The following is a 20459-nucleotide window of genomic DNA, read 5'->3' as shown; positions in this document are numbered from 1 at the left end:
TTCTTCAAATACCTTAGATGGGCAGGACATGTCAACACGCATCGATAACAAAGAATTTGAAGGCTATACCAACGGGCAATAAAGGCAGATAGAAACCAAGGCTATAATGGAGAGAGGAGGTCACTGAAGATGCTACAAAAATTGATACAGCAAACTGGATAGTCCTTGTAAAGAACCGGAAAAGATAGATAGGCTAGTAGTCGAAGCTGATGATGATGATTATAAAAGCATCGATATTTACGTTTCGTGTGAAAGAAAATCCTTGCGCGCAGCATCGAATTTGGCCGAATTTGGCCGAATTTCTCGACATTTACGTAGTTCATTATTCTTATGAAAATTGTGCAAAGTTTGAAGTAAATTTGACCGTTCAAAGTAATGCAAAACATTTAAACTTCTCACTTTCTGATTTTATTTTGTAAACAGAACAGAATTCGTAGAAATGAAGATTCCTCGTACATGAAACTTTATTCGAACTGTCAAAACCGTCATGTTGTATTAAGTAAAATTTGATAGCGGCCTATTTTTTCATTTGAATAAACTTGAAGCGAATAAATTTAAACTGCCGTGTAATTCATTTAAAAGCAGAAAGGTATTCGAGATGCCGGGGTATGCGATGACGTTTTTTGGACGTTCGGTAATTAGCAAATTTAGAAACATGACTTATCAACTTAACGCATTTTCTTTTACAAAATAACATTCATCGTATTTATAAATAACTCTTCTTATAACGTTATTTATGATTTTCGTTTCTTTTATTTTTGTTTATTGCGTTTTGACGGAATCGCAACGTTTTTTTTTTTTTGGATTTTTCTACACCCATCATTTTCGATACACAATCAAATCATCATTCAACTGATCCGAGTCCACTGCTGGATCAAATCTATTCCTTCTGTTTAGATTCTGAGTGGTATCCCTTCAATTTATCTGCAGTCTCCCGCCATCTCCTCTGTGGACAGGTCACACACTCCAAACACTCACGTGTCTATAACGCAAAGTTCAAAAATGCGGCAGCAGCTAAATACTTTTATGGCTCGATGATTTTTGATCGATTTTTTTTCGCTTAATGCAGTGATACAACTGACACTGTTCATGAGAGAGTAATAAAATTATGCAGCAGTCGTAATCCATAGGGTTTTTTATACGGCTATGAAATCTGTATACACTGGGTTTTTGACGAGTTCAAACATTTTTCAATTGCATTGTACAGCTATGGATATAAAAGACCAAAAATTTTCATTAGATCAGGTACATTTGAGAAAATTCTAGGAAATATTTAGATTATTCTGTAATCATTTTAAAATTTTGGATTAGTGGGTGGGTTCTCGCAGTTTTTAGTATTTGAAAATTACTATAACTGAATGCGAATGCATTAATTCATATTTACATATTATTAGACTGTTTAAGTCAATATTTGAAATTAAATATTAGCCCAATATCATCGTTTATTCGCAACGTTGATGATAAACGACATTGGGACACCATAAACGTTGGGGTTTAGAAGATAAATTATCTAAATTGTCCCATAATATGAATTAGAAAATTATAGCTCATTTCCACCAAAATACTTGAGGACTGGTTTGAAAAGTGATTCATTTCCAGTCAATTCAACCGTCCGAATCGAGTTAGAGCTCTAAGCTCCGATACCATATCGATTTACCCGAAGAAAACAGACGGAAAACCTTTAATTTATACGAGGATAGTCCCAGAAGTACTTGACCTGACGTAGAGATTGAGCTCGTTGCTTGAAAAGTACCACTTTGTTTGGAAACCATCAATTGCGAACGTTTTCAGTGACCTGCGAAGACCAGCATGGTATTGGTCGATCAAATGATGTGAAATGTTGATGAAAATCCACCAAGTGGTACTGGATGATCGTCGACTGGAAGTGCGCGAGTTATAAAACATTTTACATCGCTAATTCATTGAAAATTTTGACATGAGAAAGCTGTGCGCAAGATGGGTGCCGCGTTTGCTCACAATGGAATAAAAACGTCGTTCCATAACGATGGATAGAACGGGGATCCATCACTTCACACCAGAAACAAAAAAACAATCAAAACAATTTACTGAGAAGAGAAAATCGGTTCCAAATGAGTCAAAGATCGTTCCATCTGCAGGCAAGGTCATGGCGTCGGCAAAAACTGCCGCATTTGGCTAAAAGTTTCTTCATCTCACACAAATGTTGATGCAATGGCCAAAATAATGAATTTAAGTTTGAATTGCCACTTCGTACACCCTATTTAGCCCCCTGGATCTCTGGATTCTGTTCCCAGACTTGAAAAAAAGACTCAGTGGCCAAATATTTTCCAACAATGAAGACGTGGGTAAAGACCCACCCCTAAGTATACCTATATCATTGTTTCTTGTTCAAGAAGACACCAAATGAAGTCTGTTAGTTCTTTCGGCGATTTCATGATATCATCAACCAGGTTTTTGTTAGAAATTACACTTAGGTGATTGCGGCACGAATCCAAACTACTCTCAAGTCAATTTTGAGCGAAACTAGACCACGTGGCGGCCCTTAGTTCTCGAACCTGGACAAGTTGATTGAGCTCAATAAGACGAATCAAGTTACCCCCCAATGGGTTCCGAGACACATTGGAGTGGAGGGAGATGAAGAAACATAGAAAATCATCGAAAATATCAAATCCACTGGTTCAAATTCTGATGAAAATGACAATTGAGATAGTAAAAAGGACGGTGGACAAAGAATACTAAAAACGGCCATCGGTCACAAAAGTAGGCCCCACAGTTCACGCTGCTCTCTTCTTACTCGAGGGAATTGATTATCATCCCTTGCTCGTAAAATTTCGCCACCCCTTTCATTACATATACGTTAGTAATAGTGAAAAGTGTATTAAGTAACTTTTAGTAAATAAAAAATGTTTTTTTTTAATCAGATTTATATCAAAATATAACAAACAGACCCGAAATTTTTGTTTACTCATATAATTTTCATAATATCAACAATCAATTCGATTCGATTTCGAAATTGATTTCGTTTGTTGGATTTGATAGCCCCGAAATCATAGAGACTATAATATTTAAATTTTTATTTGTGTATCTTGTATAAACCGAATGAATTTAATTGATGTTTGAAATGCATCTTGTTTATTGCAGATTATACATTTCCCAATCCAATAATAATTCTGTTTAGTCTTTCCATCTACTAAAAATGATCTCTGTTGATTGTTGATTCGTATTACGAGGTTTGCTACTTAAGTTTTTAGATATGGCAACACTGATGTCGCTATATCAAATCTGACATTGACATTTGACACCCAATGATTTCTTCTTATTATCGCAGATCATAGATAAAGTTTTTCTACACCTGAAGAAGCGTTCAAATTACACGTTTTGGTAACTTTTGAGATGATTCGAAGTTGAAACATTCGGAGTTAGATCAAATTGATGAATTGCGTACCTAAATCCCTCTATGAGATACAGATATTCAATTCAATGTAGTTTTCGGGAAATTCTTCGTAGAAGGTTTAGTTTGATGCAATAGTACGGTTATTTAGACGGTTCAAAACTTTTTGAATATGTGGTTAGGTTAGGTGCAGTAGGCGTGAGTGATTTTTCTACGTATGTAGCGAATTGACGAAACAGACTCGCCTATTCAAATCGGTCGAGAGTGTGGATGAATCTCACTCTCAAATAAACAGCTTGTTTGCAAATCTCTAAACATCCCCAAAGACATTTTGAGGTATAAGTCATTCGGGTATTAGTTTCCGAGAATTGATTCAGGAGATTTTGGGATCGGACGTCGAGAGAATTTTTGTCGGGTGAGGAAGCATTTGGTGTGGTATCCTTCCGCATACAAAGAGGGAGGGAAGAAAGTAATGCGCGATCCGGTCAGATGCAAGTTAAAAACCCATTTCATCAATCAAAATTAGATCGACGATGATCTGAACTAAAACGTTAACCATGGAATGTTGACCAGCTGGATCACCAAAACATTTAGGCTTCTGACAAAACTCTTTTTCCTACTGTGTTTAAATATAATACAGAGTGGGTCATAAACTAACACGAGAAAAGAAAACACTTTGTATTTCTACGCATTTAAGACGCGGGGGAAGTTCTCGATCTAAATACCTCATACTGTATATACGAATCGTTCCGGAGAGCATTAAATCAGTCAATGAGATTCTTTTTTTATTTTCAATTAGACGTACCCGTCAGAATCGGTGAACACATGAGGTAACATTGAAATAAATAAATAAACAATCCAGTGTTGATAAAAATCCAAAAACACTTCATAAGTTTTATTTCCGTTTCAATTAGCAGTTACTTCAAAACATTTCTTTTTTTATTAACAAGTGATGACAAAAAAGAAGACGCAATTGAAACAAATAAAATACGTGGCAATTGAATTACGATAATTTGGTTGTATATATACAGAAAGTGTTGTCCATTTATAGACCATAATTTTTGTCTCGGTATTATTTATATTCAGTTCCATTTCATGTCCCGTTGCTTTAATAAAGGATCTCATCAGCACAGCGCCAGATTTTGACCCCGAATTATTTTTCGTATAAATCCGAATTGTCTAAAGTACTGAATCAAAATGTTTTTTGCTCAGAATCTACTCAGTTAGTAGTAGAAATTAACAATAATTGCTCGGTATTTTCATTATTTAAATGAGCACAACAAAAATTACTTATTATACCCGCATTTTTATCATCTAGATATACGCATTATAATGAATCCTTTACATATATTTATATGTCATTTCCTGTGAACTAAATGTTAATCAAAACAATGGTCGCTGCTGATTAACCACTACTGAATATACACGGTGTGTTATAAATTAATACAAACATTTCAAAGCAAAATAATTATTGTTTATTCAGTATATATCAATTTTTTATATCAAATTCACTAAAAATTTCATAGTACTGAATCATAGATGGCGCTTCCTTATTATTTTCAGTTAGTCCTAACCTTCAAAAGTCATTTCTATAAATTTGACAGCTGTCATACTATTAGTGTATGAGTTATAATACTTAGATAGTAGTTAGTTAGGAAAAATGTATAAAACTAAACTTCGTGTGTTATTAAAACAAAAACAAAAACACTAAGGAGGTCAAGGCTTGACTTGGTTAACATTGTCCGACCTTTGCCCCAGAAAAACTAACCGTTGAGAAGAGGTTTTCCAAGTTTAAACGAGGCGAAACACCCAAAAGAGCTGTCACTGACGACAATAGCAAAAAGATATTTTGTATAACCTTAAAGGGAAGCGAATTGAGATAGCTGAGATCCTAAATATGTCAAAAGAACGTGTTGGGACATATTATGAAAGCGTATGGACCGAAAGGAACAACGAATTTCGAACTTCAACTCAATTGACAGCTAGCTGAATTACCAATTCGTAAAAGTCCGACCATCGGAATATTAGTCGTAACTATTATTTCTATTGAAATGGCAGAAATTTAGATTTGATTGATATGAATATTGTTGATGATGTTTAGTCACCGTTTCTATTATATATTGCCTATATATAGCCTACGAACTTTGCAGTCTATCTGTTAGTCAACGCCACTGTATCTGATAATAAAATTATTAAAAAATAATTAGTCTAATTCACAATTAGTCATTATCGTATTGTTCGTACATGACGTTAAGGAAAATTATCAAATTCTTTGTAAGAACTTAAACAAATAAAATAAGTTAAGTCTTTTATATTTTCAAATAAAGTCAGATTAGTACTGAAATTTTAATAAAAATATATCAACAATTTCAACGAAATTACAACAACCTTTGTTTTAATATAATTTTGCTTAAATTATACAGGGTGTTTAAAAAAACGTGACCTCGTCGCTAGAATAAGTATAAAACTGAAAAATAATTTTTGTAAAAAAATTTCGTAGCGCATTCGTCATCGAAATAAAGGGTGTTGAAAAAAATATACGTTTTTTACAATTTTACTGGCAATATTGTAATTTGGTTTTATATCTGAATCTAATAGAGGGCGTTAGTTACACGATCCATTAAGGTGATGTAAATCTGATTCAAAAAAGACAGTTCAATAAGATAAACAAAGGTTTGTTTTTTTAAAAAATTATATAAACAAATGACGGTTTCTTTTTAAGACAGTTCTCGAAGACAGTTGATTTTTAGAAAAAATACAATTTCCATAAAAATCTAAGTTTATTTCAAAAAAAGACAATGTTTGAAAAACAAATGGCGATTATTTTGAAAAAGAACAATCCCCTTAGACAAATGACTGTTTATTATGAAAAGGAAATTATTTCATAGACAAATGACGATTTATTTTGAGAAACAAAACAATTCCCATAGACAGTTCTCAAAGACAAATGACAGTTTTTTTTCGTTTCCATAGACAAATGAAGGCTTGTTTTCAAGAAAAAAAAAATAAATCCCATAGACAGTTCTCAAAGACGGTGGTTTTTTGATAAAAAAACAATTTCCATAAAAAAACTTAAGTTTATTTCAAAAAAAGACAGTGTTTGAAAAACAAATGACGATTTTTTTGAAAAAGAACAATTCCCTTAGACAAATGACTGTTTATTATGAAAAGGAAATTATTTCATAGACAAATGACGATTTATTTTGAGAAACAAAACAATTCCCATAGACAGTTCTCAAAGACAAATGACAGTTTTTTTTTAAAAAGAAATAATTTCCATAGACAAATGTTGGATTGTTTCAAAAAAAGACAGTCTATAAAAAGAACTAATGGTTTTTTTGGAAAATAAAAACAATTTCCATAAATAAATGACGGTTTCATTAAGGAAAACGAATTTCCATAGAGAAATTATGGTTTATTTTCAAAAATACATATTGTAAGGACAAATGACAGTTTTTTTTTTCAAAGAAACAATATTCCATAGATATATATGACGGGTTTTTCTACGACAATTCCCATAAGAAAATAATAGTTTATCTTAAAAAAGATATATTCTAAAGATTAACAACGATTTGTTTAAAAAAAACAATTTCCATAGACAAATGTTAGTTTGTTTCAAAAAAAGACGATCTATAAAAACAACTAAAGGTTTTTTGGAAAATAAAAATAATTTCCATAAATAAATGACGGTTTCATCAAGGAAAACGAATTTCCATAGAGAAATTATGGTTTATTTTCAAAAATACATATTGTAAGGACAAATGACAGTTTTTTTTTTCAAAGAAACAATATTCCATAGACATATGACGGGTCTTTCTACGACAATTCCCATAAGAAAATAATAGTTTATCTTAAAAAAGATATATTCTAAAGATTAACAACGATTTGTTTAAAAAAAACAATTTCCATAGACAAATGTTAGTTTGTTTCAAAAAAAGACGATCTATAAAAACAACTAAAGGTTTTTTGGAAAATAAAAATAATTTCCATAAATAAATGACGGTTTCATCAAGGAAAACGAATTTCCATAGAGAAATTATGGTTTATTTTCAAAAATACATATTGTAAGGACAAATGACAGTTTTTTTTTCAAAGAAACAATATTCCATAGATATATATGACGGGTTTTTCTACGACAATTCCCATAAGAAAATAATAGTTTATCTTAAAAAAGATATATTCTAAAGATTAACAACGATTTGTTTAAAAAAAACAATTTCCATAGACAAATGTTAGTTTGTTTCAAAAAAAGACGATCTATAAAAACAACTAAAGGTTTTTTGGAAAATAAAAATAATTTCCATAAATAAATGACGGTTTCATCAAGGAAAACGAATTTCCATAGAGAAATTATGGTTTATTTTCAAAAATACATATTGTAAGGACAAATGACAGTTTTTTTTTCAAAGAAACAATATTCCATAGATATATATGACGGGTTTTTCTACGACAATTCCCATAAGAAAATAATAGTTTATCTTAAAAAAGATATATTCTAAAGATTAACAACGATTTGTTTAAAAAAAACAATTTCCATAGACAAATGTTAGTTTGTTTCAAAAAAAGACGATCTATAAAAACAACTAAAGGTTTTTTGGAAAATAAAAATAATTTCCATAAATAAATGACGGTTTCATCAAGGAAAACGAATTTCCATAGAGAAATTATGGTTTATTTTCAAAAATACATATTGTAAGGACAAATGACAGTTTTTTTTTCAAAGAAACAATATTCCATAGACATATGACGGGTCTTTCTACGACAATTCCCATAAGAAAATAATAGTTTATCTTAAAAAAGATATATTCTAAAGATTAACAACGATTTGTTTAAAAAAACAAACAATTTCCATAGACAAATGTTAGTTTGTTTCAAAAAAAGACGATCTATAAAAACAACTAAAGGTTTTTTGGAAAATAAAAATAATTTCCATAAATAAATGACGGTTTCATCAAGGAAAACGAATTTCCATAGAGAAATTATGGTTTATTTTCAAAAATACATATTGTAAGGACAAATGACAGTTTTTTTTTCAAAGAAACAATATTCCATAGATATATATGACGGGTTTTTCTACGACAATTCCCATAAGAAAATAATAGTTTATCTTAAAAAAGATATATTCTAAAGATTAACAACGATTTGTTTAAAAAAAACAATTTCCATAGACAAATGTTAGTTTGTTTCAAAAAAAGACGATCTATAAAAACAACTAAAGGTTTTTTGGAAAATAAAAACAATTTCCATAAATAAATGACGGTTTCATTAAGGAAAACGAATTTCCATAGAGAAATTACAGTTTATTTTCAAAAATACATATTCTAAGGACAATGACAGTTTTTTTTTTCAAAGAAACAATATTCCATAGATATATATGACGGGTTTTTCTACGACAATTCCCATAAGAAAATAATAGTTTATCTTAAAAAAGATATATTCTAAAGATTAACAACGATTTGTTTAAAAAAAACAATTTCCATAGACAAATGTTAGTTTGTTTCAAAAAAAGACGATCTATAAAAACAACTAAAGGTTTTTTGGAAAATAAAAATAATTTCCATAAATAAATGACGGTTTCATCAAGGAAAACGAATTTCCATAGAGAAATTATGGTTTATTTTCAAAAATACATATTGTAAGGACAAATGACAGTTTTTTTTTCAAAGAAACAATATTCCATAGATATATATGACGGGTTTTTCTACGACAATTCCCATAAGAAAATAATAGTTTATCTTAAAAAAGATATATTCTAAAGATTAACAACGATTTGTTTAAAAAAAACAATTTCCATAGACAAATGTTAGTTTGTTTCAAAAAAAGACGATCTATAAAAACAACTAAAGGTTTTTTGGAAAATAAAAATAATTTCCATAAATAAATGACGATTTCATCAAGGAAAACGAATTTCCATAGAGAAATTACAGTTTATTTTCAAAAATACATATTCTAAGGACAATGACAGTTTTTTTTTTCAAAGAAACAATATTCCATAGATATATATGACGGGTTTTTCTACGACAATTCCCATAAGAAAATAATAGTTTATCTTAAAAAAGATATATTCTAAAGATTAACAACGATTTGTTTAAAAAAAACAATTTCCATAGACAAATGTTAGTTTGTTTCAAAAAAAGACGATCTATAAAAACAACTAAAGGTTTTTTGGAAAATAAAAACAATTTCCATAAATAAATGACGGTTTCATTAAGGAAAACGAATTTCCATAGAGAAATTATGGTTTATTTTCAAAAATACATATTGTAAGGACAAATGACAGTTTTTTTTTTCAAAGAAACAATATTCCATAGATATATATGACGGGTTTTTCTACGACAATTCCCATAAGAAAATAATAGTTTATCTTAAAAAAGATATATTCTAAAGATTAACAACGATTTGTTTAAAAAAAACAATTTCCATAGACAAATGTTAGTTTGTTTCAAAAAAAGACGATCTATAAAAACAACTAAAGGTTTTTTGGAAAATAAAAATAATTTCCATAAATAAATGACGGTTTCATCAAGGAAAACGAATTTCCATAGAGAAATTATGGTTTATTTTCAAAAATACATATTGTAAGGACAAATGACAGTTTTTTTTTTCAAAGAAACAATATTCCATAGACATATGACGGGTCTTTCTACGACAATTCCCATAAGAAAATAATAGTTTATCTTAAAAAAGATATATTCTAAAGATTAACAACGATTTGTTTAAAAAAAACAATTTCCATAGACAAATGTTAGTTTGTTTCAAAAAAAGACGATCTATAAAAACAACTAAAGGTTTTTTGGAAAATAAAAATAATTTCCATAAATAAATGACGGTTTCATCAAGGAAAACGAATTTCCATAGAGAAATTATGGTTTATTTTCAAAAATACATATTGTAAGGACAAATGACAGTTTTTTTTTCAAAGAAACAATATTCCATAGATATATATGACGGGTTTTTCTACGACAATTCCCATAAGAAAATAATAGTTTATCTTAAAAAAGATATATTCTAAAGATTAACAACGATTTGTTTAAAAAAAACAATTTCCATAGACAAATGTTAGTTTGTTTCAAAAAAAGACGATCTATAAAAACAACTAAAGGTTTTTTGGAAAATAAAAATAATTTCCATAAATAAATGACGATTTCATCAAGGAAAACGAATTTCCATAGAGAAATTACAGTTTATTTTCAAAAATACATATTCTAAGGACAATGACAGTTTTTTTTTTCAAAGAAACAATATTCCATAGATATATATGACGGGTTTTTCTACGACAATTCCCATAAGAAAATAATAGTTTATCTTAAAAAAGATATATTCTAAAGATTAACAACGATTTGTTTAAAAAAAACAATTTCCATAGACAAATGTTAGTTTGTTTCAAAAAAAGACGATCTATAAAAACAACTAAAGGTTTTTTGGAAAATAAAAACAATTTCCATAAATAAATGACGGTTTCATTAAGGAAAACGAATTTCCATAGAGAAATTATGGTTTATTTTCAAAAATACATATTGTAAGGACAAATGACAGTTTTTTTTTTCAAAGAAACAATATTCCATAGATATATATGACGGGTTTTTCTACGACAATTCCCATAAGAAAATAATAGTTTATCTTAAAAAAGATATATTCTAAAGATTAACAACGATTTGTTTAAAAAAAACAATTTCCATAGACAAATGTTAGTTTGTTTCAAAAAAAGACGATCTATAAAAACAACTAAAGGTTTTTTGGAAAATAAAAACAATTTCCATAAATAAATGACGGTTTCATTAAGGAAAACGAATTTCCATAGAGAAATTATGGTTTATTTTCAAAAATACATATTGTAAGGACAAATGACAGTTTTTTTTCAAAGAAACAATATTCCATAGATATATATGACGGGTTTTTCTACGACAATTCCCATAAGAAAATATTAGTTTATCTTAAAAAAGATATATTCTAAAGATTAACAACGATTTGTTTAAAAAAAACAATTTCCATAGACAAATGTTAGTTTGTTTCAAAAAAAGACGATCTATAAAAACAACTAAAGGTTTTTTGGAAAATAAAAACAATTTCCATAAATAAATGACGGTTTCATTAAGGAAAACGAATTTCCATAGAGAAATTATGGTTTATTTTCAAAAATACATATTGTAAGGACAAATGACAGTTTTTTTTTTCAAAGAAACAATATTCCATAGATATATATGACGGGTTTTTCTACGACAATTCCCATAAGAAAATAATAGTTTATCTTAAAAAAGATATATTCTAAAGATTAACAACGATTTGTTTAAAAAAAACAATTTCCATAGACAAATGTTAGTTTGTTTCAAAAAAAGACGATCTATAAAAACAACTAAAGGTTTTTTGGAAAATAAAAACAATTTCCATAAATAAATGACGGTTTCATTAAGGAAAACGAATTTCCATAGAGAAATTATGGTTTATTTTCAAAAATACATATTGTAAGGACAAATGACAGTTTTTTTTCAAAGAAACAATATTCCATAGATATATATGACGGGTTTTTCTACGACAATTCCCATAAGAAAATATTAGTTTATCTTAAAAAAGATATATTCTAAAGATTAACAACGATTTGTTTAAAAAAAACAATTTCCATAGACAAATGTTAGTTTGTTTCAAAAAAAGACGATCTATAAAAACAACTAAAGGTTTTTTGGAAAATAAAAACAATTTCCATAAATAAATGACGGTTTCATTAAGGAAAACGAATTTCCATAGAGAAATTATGGTTTATTTTCAAAAATACATATTGTAAGGACAAATGACAGTTTTTTTTTTAAAGAAACAATATTCCATAGATATATATGACGGGTTTTTCTACGACAATTCCCATAAGAAAATAATAGTTTATCTTAAAAAAGATATATTCTAAAGATTAACAACGATTTGTTTAAAAAAAACAATTTCCATAGACAAATGTTAGTTTGTTTCAAAAAAAGACGATCTATAAAAACAACTAAAGGTTTGTTGGAAAATAAAAATAATTTCCATAAATAAATGACGGTTTCATCAAGGAAAACGAATTTCCATAGAGAAATTACAGTTTATTTTCAAAAATACATATTCTAAGGACAAATGACAGTTTTTTTTTTCAAAGAAACAATATTCCATAGATATATATGACGGGTTTTTCTACGACAATTCCCATAAGAAAATAATAGTTTATCTTAAAAAAGATATATTCTAAAGATTAACAACGATTTGTTTAAAAAAAACAATTTCCATAGACAAATGTTAGTTTGTTTCAAAAAAAGACGATCTATAAAAACAACTAAAGGTTTGTTGGAAAATAAAAATAATTTCCATAAATAAATGACGGTTTCATCAAGGAAAACGAATTTCCATAGAGAAATTACAGTTTATTTTCAAAAATACATATTCTAAGGACAAATGACAGTTTTTTTTTCAAAGAAACAATATTCCATAGACATATGACGGTTTTTTCTACGAAAATTCACATAGACAAATGATAGCATATCAAAAATTATGAACCAATTGTCGAATCATTTTGTCATCATCTGGTGTGGAAAAACGTTGATCTCGCAATTTATATTTAATCTGAGGGAATATGAAGAAATAACATCACAACCATTGTAGCAACCCTCGTATAAAATTTCCATATTTATAGATTCGTAATTAAGTTTATGATAGAATTGGAATTTGAACATTTCGACTTAGAACACCCTGTATTTTTTATTATCTGTATAAACTATTTACAGCTATTTACGAATAACCCTGTATACTATTCTACAAGTATAATATAACTCACTCTCTTATTTTATTTATATCTTGAATATCCCATTGAAAAACTTTCGAATATAATTGCAGAATCCTTATGCAAGCAAGGGTGAGTCCGGTCCATGGTATTAATTCATCACTAATTTCATTAGAAAACATAATCACAACAAAAACAAGTCCGTAGTTTCGGAAACACAACAAAAATCACCGATCACTCACAGACAGACAAAAGTTATAAACGACAAGTCGCGTTTGGAATAGTTATTTTCATAATGAGAAGTAATCGTTCACTGAAACCGACTCAGACGACGGTTTATCAAATAGGAAATTAGATAACAATGTACTAACACTAATTTTCCGAAATTTGTTAATTGTATATCGAATTAAGTATCCGTGAGGCGATTTGTTTTTGTTTGTAAACAAACGACCGTTCAAATTTGGCGGCTCTCTGGTAATTTTTAACCGTTTGCTTGACGTGAACGCGTCGCGGAAAGCGAAGGAAATAGATCATAAGAAGCCATGGGATTGGCGAAAGAGGTGGGAAAGGTTTAGAAAAGACGGTGTGCGCGAAATTTTCATTTCAAAGGAAATTTTTTTCATTGCAATAACTGAATTGTGAAAATGCGATACTAATTCACGGTTTTTAGCTATTTAAACAATTGTTTAGATAATCGCATACAGTGTGAGTCGAATATATTGTTTTTATATAGAAAAAAAAATGGATGAGCGCTGTTCATTGCATTGCATACAGTGTGGGACAAATGCAATCAGAAAATTGTTCCAAAATCAATTGTTTTTAAAAAAACAACAGTTCCCATACACAAATTCAGGTTTCCATTTAAAAAGACAGTCATAAAGACAAATGACGATTTGATTTTCGAAAAAAAATTATACAAATGACGGTTTCTTTTTGAATACTCCAAGTTCTCAAAGACAATTGACGGTTTTTTTTGAGAAAAAAAACAATTTCCATAAAAAAACTGAAAGTTTATTTCAAAAAAAGACAGTGTTTGAAAAACAAATGACGATTTTTTTGAAAAAGAACAATTTCCATCGACAAATGACAGTTTGTTTTTTAAAAAACAATCCCCATAGACAAATCACTCTTAATTATGATAAGGAAATTATTTCATAGACAAAGGACGGTTTATTTTAAGAAAAAAAGAACAATTCCCATACGGTGTTTTTAAAGATAAATGAGTTTTTTTTTTTTAAAGAAACAATTTCCATCGACAGGTGGTCTTTTTCCAGAAAAAGACAGCATTTAAAAACAACTGACGATTATTCTAATCAAAAATCTATTTCCATAAACAAATGACAGTTTATTTTTTTATAATCAATTCCCATAGACAAATTACTGTTTATTATGAAAAGGAAACTATTTTCATAGACAAAGGACAGTTTATTTTGAGAAAGAAATAATTCCCATTGACAGTTCTCAAAGACAAATGACAGTTTTTTTAAAAAGAAACAATTTTCATAGAAAAATGACAGTTTGTTTCAGAAAAACAGTCTTTGAAAAACAAATGACGATTTTTTTGAAAAAAAAAAAATTTCCATAGACAAGTCAATTTGTTTTTTTTGAAAAACGATTTCCATAGACAAACTTCTGTTTATTATGAAAAGGAAACAATTTTCATAGAGAAATGACGGTTTATTTAAAAGAAAACAATTCCAATAGGCAGTCCTCAAAGACAAATGACATTTTTTTTAAGAAACAATTTCCATAGACAAATGACGGTTTTTTTGCCAGGAAAAAAAACAGCCTTCAATAACAACTGACGGTGATTTTAATGAAAAATTAATTTCCATAGACAAAATGACGGTTTCTATTTGAAGAAAAATGACGGTTTGTTTTTTGAAAAAAAAATTATATAAAAAAATGACGGTTTCCTTTTGAAAATTCCAAGTTCTCAATGACAAATAATGGTTTTTTTTTAAAAAAACAATTTCTGTAAACAACTGAAGGTTTGTTTCAGAAAAAGACAGTCTTTGAAAATGAAATGACGATTTTTTTGAAAAAGAATAATTTTCATATACAACTGACAGTTTGTTTTTAAAAAAACAATTCCCATAGACAAATAACTGTTTATTATGAAAAGGAAACAATTTCCATAGACAAATGACGGTGTTTCTTAGAAAAAGACAGCCTTCAATAACAACTGACGGTGATTTATATAAAGAATTAATTTCCATAGACAAATGACGGTTTGTTTTGACAAAAGAACAATTTCCATTAACAAAAGACAATTTTTCTACGAAAATTGTCATAGACAATGAGTTTCTCTTTAAAAAAACATATTCTGAAAAAGCTAACAGTTTGTTTTTGAAAAAAAAAACAAGTTCCATAAACAAATGTTTTTAAAAGTAGTTGATGGTTTTTTTGAAAAAAAAAAATCCATAGACAAATGACGGTTTGATTTACAAAAAGAACGATTTCCATAGATATAAGACGGTTTGTTTTTGAAAAAAGTGCAATTTCCATATACAAATGACGATTTCTTCATGAAAAACAAATTTTCATCGACAAATGATAGTTTATTTTGAAAAATATATATTCTAAATACTAATGACGGTTGGTTTTTTGAAAAAAACAACTTTCGCAAACAAATGAAGGTTTATTTCAGAAAAGACAGTTTTCGTAAAACAAATGACGATTTTTTTGAATAGGAACAATTTCCATTGACAAATGACAGTTTGTTCATGAGAAACGACTTTCATCGACAAATGAAGGTTTATTTTGAAAAAACAACAAATCCCATAGACAAATAACTGTCTATTTTGAAAAGAAAACTATTTGCATAGACAAATAACAGTTTATTTTGAGAAAAACATTATATTCATAGGCAAATAGCGGGTTATTTTCGTAAAAACAATTTGCGTAGGCAAATGACGATTTTTTTAAAAAAACTTTCACAAACAAATGAAGGTTTATTTCAGAAAAGACAGTTTTCGTAAAACAAATGACGATTTTTTTGAATAGGAACAATTTCCATTGACAAATGACAGTTTGTTCATGAGAAACGACTTTCATCGACAAATGAAGGTTTATTTTGAAAAAACAACAAATCCCATAGACAAATAACTGTCTATTTTGAAAAGAAAACTATTTGCATAGACAAATAACAGTTTATTTTGAGAAAAACATTATATTCATAGGCAAATAGCGGGTTATTTTCGTAAAAACAATTTGCGTAGGCAAATGACGATTTTTTTAAAAAAACTTTCACAAACAAATGAAGGTTTATTTCAGAAAAGACAGTTTTCGTAAAACAAATGACGATTTTTTTGAATAGGAACAATTTCCATTGACAAATGACAGTTTGTTCATGAGAAACGACTTTCATCGACAAATGAAGGTTTATTTTTAAAAAACAACAAATCCCATAGACAAATAACTGTCTATTTTGAAAAGAAAACTATTTGCATAGACAAATAACAGTTTATTTTGAGAAAAACATTATATTCATAGGCAAATAGCGGGTTATTTTCGTAAAAACAATTTGCGTAGGCAAATGACGATTTTTTTAAAAAAACTTTCACAAACAAATGAAGGTTTATTTCAGAAAAGACAGTTTTCGTAAAACAAATGACGATTTTTTTGAATAGGAACAATTTCCATTGACAAATGACAGTTTGTTCATGAGAAACGACTTTCATCGACAAATGAAGGTTTATTTTTAAAAAACAACAAATCCCATAGACAAATAACTGTCTATTTTGAAAAGAAAACTATTTGCATAGACAAATAACAGTTTATTTTGAGAAAAACATTATATTCATAGGCAAATAGCGGGTTATTTTCGTAAAAACAATTTGCGTAGGCAAATGACGATTTTTTTAAAAAAACTTTCACAAACAAATGAAGGTTTATTTCAGAAAAGACAGTTTTCGTAAAACAAATGACGATTTTTTTGAATAGGAACAATTTCCATTGACAAATGACAGTTTGTTCTTGAGAAACGACTTTCATCGACAAATGAAGGTTTATTTTTAAAAAACAACAAATCCCATAGACAAATAACTGTCTATTTTGAAAAGAAAACTATTTGCATAGACAAATAACAGTTTATTTTGAGAAAAACATTATATTCATAGGCAAATAGCGGGTTATTTTCGTAAAAACAATTTGCGTAGGCAAATGACGATTTTTTTAAAAAAACTTTCACAAACAAATGAAGGTTTATTTCAGAAAAGACAGTTTTCGTAAAACAAATGACGATTTTTTTGAATAGGAACAATTTCCATTGACAAATGACAGTTTGTTCATGAGAAACGACTTTCATCGACAAATGAAGGTTTATTTTTAAAAAACAACAAATCCCATAGACAAATAACTGTCTATTTTGAAAAGAAAACTATTTGCATAGACAAATAACAGTTTATTTTGAGAAAAACATTATATTCATAGGCAAATAGCGGGTTATTTTCGTAAAAACAATTTGCGTAGGCAAATGACGATTTTTTTAAAAAAACTTTCACAAACAAATGAAGGTTTATTTCAGAAAAGACAGTTTTCGTAAAACAAATGACGATTTTTTTGAATAGGAACAATTTCCATTGACAAATGACAGTTTGTTCATGAGAAACGACTTTCATCGACAAATGAAGGTTTATTTTTAAAAAACAACAAATCCCATAGACAAATAACTGTCTATTTTGAAAAGAAAACTATTTGCATAGACAAATAACAGTTTATTTTGAGAAAAACATTATATTCATAGGCAAATAGCGGGTTATTTTCGTAAAAACAATTTGCGTAGGCAAATGACGATTTTTTTAAAAAAACTTTCACAAACAAATGAAGGTTTATTTCAGAAAAGACAGTTTTCGTAAAACAAATGACGATTTTTTTGAATAGGAACAATTTCCATTGACAAATGACAGTTTGTTCTTGAGAAACGACTTTCATCGACAAATGAAGGTTTATTTTTAAAAAACAACAAATCCCATAGACAAATAACTGTCTATTTTGAAAAGAAAACTATTTGCATAGACAAATAACAGTTTATTTTGAGAAAAACATTATATTCATAGGCAAATAGCGGGTTATTTTCGTAAAAACAATTTGCGTAGGCAAATGACGATTTTTTTAAAAAAACTTTCACAAACAAATGAAGGTTTATTTCAGAAAAGACAGTTTTCGTAAAACAAATGACGATTTTTTTGAATAGGAACAATTTCCATTGACAAATGACAGTTTGTTCATGAGAAACGACTTTCATCGACAAATGAAGGTTTATTTTGAAAAAACAACAAATCCCATAGACAAATAACTGTCTATTTTGAAAAGAAAACTATTTGCATAGACAAATAACAGTTTATTTTGAGAAAAACATTATATTCATAGGCAAATAGCGGGTTATTTTCGTAAAAACAATTTGCGTAGGCAAATGACGATTTTTTTAAAAAAACTTTCACAAACAAATGAAGGTTTATTTCAGAAAAGACAGTTTTCGTAAAACAAATGACGATTTTTTTGAATAGGAACAATTTCCATTGACAAATGACAGTTTGTTCATGAGAAACGACTTTCATCGACAAATGAAGGTTTATTTTTAAAAAACAACAAATCCCATAGACAAATAACTGTCTATTTTGAAAAGAAAACTATTTGCATAGACAAATAACAGTTTATTTTGAGAAAAACATTATATTCATAGGCAAATAGCGGGTTATTTTCGTAAAAACAATTTGCGTAGGCAAATGACGATTTTTTTAAAAAAACTTTCACAAACAAATGAAGGTTTATTTCAGAAAAGACAGTTTTCGTAAAACAAATGACGATTTTTTTGAATAGGAACAATTTCCATTGACAAATGACAGTTTGTTCATGAGAAACGACTTTCATCGACAAATGAAGGTTTATTTTTAAAAAACAACAAATCCCATAGACAAATAACTGTCTATTTTGAAAAGAAAACTATTTGCATAGACAAATAACAGTTTATTTTGAGAAAAACATTATATTCATAGGCAAATAGCGGGTTATTTTCGTAAAAACAATTTGCGTAGGCAAATGACGATTTTTTTAAAAAAACTTTCACAAACAAATGAAGGTTTATTTCAGAAAAGACAGTTTTCGTAAAACAAATGACGATTTTTTTGAATAGGAACAATTTCCATTGACAAATGACAGTTTGTTCTTGAGAAACGACTTTCATCGACAAATGAAGGTTTATTTTTAAAAAACAACAAATCCCATAGACAAATAACTGTCTATTTTGAAAAGAAAACTATTTGCATAGACAAATAACAGTTTATTTTGAGAAAAACATTATATTCATAGGCAAATAGCGGGTTATTTTCGTAAAAACAATTTGCGTAGGCAAATGACGATTTTTTTAAAAAAACTTTCACAAACAAATGAAGGTTTATTTCAGAAAAGACAGTTTTCGTAAAACAAATGACGATTTTTTTGAATAGGAACAATTTCCATTGACAAATGACAGTTTGTTCATGAGAAACGACTTTCATCGACAAATGAAGGTTTATTTTTAAAAAACAACAAATCCCATAGACAAATAACTGTCTATTTTGAAAAGAAAACTATTTGCATAGACAAATAACAGTTTATTTTGAGAAAAACATTATATTCATAGGCAAATAGCGGGTTATTTTCGTAAAAACAATTTGCGTAGGCAAATGACGATTTTTTTAAAAAAACTTTCACAAACAAATGAAGGTTTATTTCAGAAAAGACAGTTTTCGTAAAACAAATGACGATTTTTTTGAATAGGAACAATTTCCATTGACAAATGACAGTTTGTTCATGAGAAACGACTTTCATCGACAAATGAAGGTTTATTTTTAAAAAACAACAAATCCCATAGACAAATAACTGTCTATTTTGAAAAGAAAACTATTTGCATAGACAAATAACAGTTTATTTTGAGAAAAACATTATATTCATAGGCAAATAGCGGGTTATTTTCGTAAAAACAATTTGCGTAGGCAAATGACGATTTTTTTAAAAAAACTTTCACAAACAAATGAAGGTTTATTTCAGAAAAGACAGTTTTCGTAAAACAAATGACGATTTTTTTCAATAGGAACAATTTCCATTGACAAATGACAGTTTGTTCTTGAGAAACGACTTTCATCGACAAATGAAGGTTTATTTTTAAAAAACAACAAATCCCATAGACAAATAACTGTCTATTTTGAAAAGAAAACTATTTGCATAGACAAATAACAGTTTATTTTGAGAAAAACATTATATTCATAGGCAAATAGCGGGTTATTTTCGTAAAAACAATTTGCGTAGGCAAATGACGATTTTTTTAAAAAAACTTTCACAAACAAATGAAGGTTTATTTCAGAAAAG

General features: G+C 28.4%; 1 protein-coding gene across 3 annotated transcripts in view; it reads right to left on the bottom strand.

Annotated features, from left to right (window-relative positions):
* Window positions 1–20459, bottom strand: part of LOC130449977 (four and a half LIM domains protein 2) — a 119395-nt gene that overhangs the window by 75392 nt on the left and 23544 nt on the right. The window contains exon 1 of one of the 3 annotated variants that reach the window (XM_056788125.1): window positions 13164–13638. The exons of the other annotated variants lie outside the window; for them this stretch is intronic. Within the exon in view, the coding sequence (XP_056644103.1) occupies window positions 13164–13291 (128 nt within the window). The 5' untranslated portion in view covers window positions 13292–13638. Of the gene's footprint in view, window positions 1–13163; window positions 13639–20459 lie in introns of those variants that run through there. 3 annotated transcript variants of the gene reach the window in all.

Source organism: Diorhabda sublineata, chromosome 10 (genome assembly GCF_026230105.1).
Source record: "Diorhabda sublineata isolate icDioSubl1.1 chromosome 10, icDioSubl1.1, whole genome shotgun sequence".
Taxonomy (NCBI): Eukaryota; Metazoa; Arthropoda; class Insecta; order Coleoptera; family Chrysomelidae; genus Diorhabda; species Diorhabda sublineata.
This window is presented reverse-complemented; position numbering and strand designations above follow the sequence as displayed.